This window comes from Malaclemys terrapin, chromosome 12 (assembly GCF_027887155.1).
Source record: "Malaclemys terrapin pileata isolate rMalTer1 chromosome 12, rMalTer1.hap1, whole genome shotgun sequence".
In the NCBI taxonomy this organism is placed as follows: domain Eukaryota; kingdom Metazoa; phylum Chordata; order Testudines; family Emydidae; genus Malaclemys; species Malaclemys terrapin.
In genome coordinates, this window is record NC_071516.1 from 42,734,626 (window position 1) to 42,737,322 (window position 2,697).

General features: G+C 41.5%; 1 protein-coding gene across 1 annotated transcript; it reads left to right on the plus strand.

The window, feature by feature from the left end:
• The first annotated feature begins 605 nt into the window (after positions 1–605).
• On the plus strand, positions 606–1,574 carry LOC128846065 (olfactory receptor 11A1-like). Its single transcript, XM_054045144.1, has one exon. It carries the CDS (start codon positions 606–608, stop codon positions 1,572–1,574), a length of 969 nt encoding a protein of 322 aa, XP_053901119.1.
• Positions 1,575–2,697: the final 1,123 nt, after the last annotated feature.

Consider the following 2,697-nt stretch of genomic DNA (forward strand, 5'->3'; position numbering starts at 1 on the left):
CCAGGAGCCAACAAACTCCAAAATTGGCCCATTTATAGATTACATAGGAACACAGGACAAGCACATAATTTCCAGGTCCAGATTCTGATCTCACTTGTTCAACTGTCCAGTGGGAGTCTCTCCTACAGAAGTTAATGTTGTAAAAAACAATTTAAGTGGGGTCAGAATTAGACCAAGGCAATTTCTCATGTGAGGAAAGGCTGCAAGATTGGGCCGATTAGTATTGGAGCAATTCCAACACTCTTGCTTAGCTCCTTAGACCTTTACTGAGTGGTATAAAACTTCCCAATGGCTAGCATGAGAAACCAGTCCCTATGTTGCTCTGTATAGCTTAATTAAAGTCCTTATTCAGCAAAGCACTTGGGGCCATATTTTTAAAGGTATTTGGGCACCTAGCAGGATTTTCAAAAGGACCTAGGCACCAAGAACTCATAGATTTCAATACAGGTCCTAATTGCCTTTGGCACCAATCTGCAATTTTAATCACCTACGGCTTTTGAAAATCTGGCCTTCATCACTTGCTTAAACCAGTGCAAGTTCAGGGTTTCCCAATTCTGTTTTTGAAAGTCCTGCCTCTCCTGTATACTATTTTTATATTTATCTAGATGACCCACATACAGAAAGCAGAAGTGGACAATCAAACGGTCGTCACCAAGTTCATCCTCTTGGGATTTGGGGATCTCCCTGAACTTCATACTCTTCTCTTCCTGCTGTTTCTAGTAATCTACATTGTGACCGTGGCCGGGAACATCCTCATCATTGCGCTAGTTGTGGCTGATCAGCACCTAAACACCCCTATGTACTTCTTCCTGGGGAACTTGTCCTTTGTGGAGACCTGCTACAGTTCCACCATCCTGCCCAGGATGCTAGCCAGTCTCCTGACTGGAGACAGAACTATTTCTGTCTGTGCCTGCATCATGCAGTTTTATTGTTTTGGTTTCTTGGCATGTACAGAGTGTTATCTCCTAGCAGCAATGTCTTATGACCGGTATTTAGCTATATGTAAACCTCTGCATTATGCAGCCCTTATGAATGGCAGAACCTGGGTTCTAGCAGCTGGGTCATGGTTATGGGCATTTGTGGCTAGTACCATAACTGTATGTTTGATGTCACAATTAACATTCTGTGGCCCCAGTGAAATCGACCATTTCTTCTGTGATCTCAACCCATTGATTAAACATTCCTGTCATGACACCAACCGGATCACGCTGCTGAGTTTCATACTCACCTCCATAGGTGTCCCTTTCCCATTTCTATTAACCCTGGCATCCTACACTTTTATCATCACCACCATTTTAAGAATCCCTTCCACTACCGGGAAGAAAAAGGCATTTTCTACCTGCTCCTCTCACCTCATGGTGGTGACAATTTTCTATGGGACTATAATCATTGTCTATATTTTACCAGACACTGACACTCTTAGAGACCTCAACAAAGTGTTCTCTGTCTTCTACACCGTCCTGACTCCCCTGGTCAATCCCCTCATCTACAGCCTGAGGAACAAAGAGGTCAAGGAGGCCCTGAGAAAGATCATCCATAAATTGATGGTGCTCATAGGAATTCAGAAGGAGTGACTGCTGTGGGAACAAATCCATCTGGTTGAACTAGCAGTGGAGGTAGCATCTAGGTGGCCTCAAGCTCATGCCCATTGGAGCTTTCATGGGGAATGTGAGGTCATACTAAGTTTTGGGACAGCCGCATTTCCATTAAATATTAGAGCTCCTATTTACTACTGCCCTCACTGCAAACATAACTGTGATAAGCTCTGCACTCCACACAGCACAATTCAAGATTCCAGTTCCATATTTCATCTGCTCTTCTGTTCTAACTGAGTTGGGAAAACACATTTTGCATAGCCCTGGTTTTGGATTCCAGTGGGTGGGTTTGGATTGTTACATTATTTGGTCTCTCCTTTGTGTCCTGGATTCCTAAATGCTCCCTAATTTTGTCTCTGGGAAGACTGTATTTTTGTAATATATGTTCTCTTGAAAAGATTAGTAGGCTTAGAAGACCCAAATAGTTTCCTATCAATCAATCAATCAAGCAATCAAGCAATAATCAGTCAATAAATGATAAAATATTTTTGTTGAAACATCAATTTATAACAATAAGTCATTGTTAAGTAAAAAATTATAAGTACGTGTGGAGAAAATGCTACTCAATTCTGTATTTGAAAAACGCCAGGATCTATTCTCCTGAAGCACATTGGGTAAAATTATCAAAGTGCCTAAATGCCTTAAAAGCACAAATCCCATTGACTTTCACTGAAACATACATTTCTAAGGACCTTGTTCACTTTTGAAAATAGAACTTAGGCTCCTAAATCACTTAGAGGCTTTGCAAATTGTACCCATTGAGTAGTACCTTGTGCCTTAGACGTCCATTCAAAGTAATATACAGGATCTAATTAAAGGCATAACAGTAGAGGGAGCCACTAAGCAGCAGCGCCCACAGTATAATTAGGCTCAACATCCTAGGGGCAGGTAGGGTACCAAATAGTGATAGTTTTGGTTTTGTGGCTGAATGTTATCTGCTAGCAGCAATGTCTTATGATTGGTATTTATCAATATGTAAACCACCCTATTCTGCAGCCTTGTGAATGGCTGTAGCATAAGTACCTTTCTGACTATTACCATAGTAACATCTTTGCTGTAACGAATAATGTTCTAAGCAACAGAGGGTCCTGTGGCACCTTTG

Bases quoted from the DNA above. Each gene is read 5' to 3' on its own strand.
- LOC128846065 (XM_054045144.1), top strand. From the start codon at position 606: ATGACCCACATACAGAAAGCAGAAGTGGACAATCAAACGGTCGTCACC.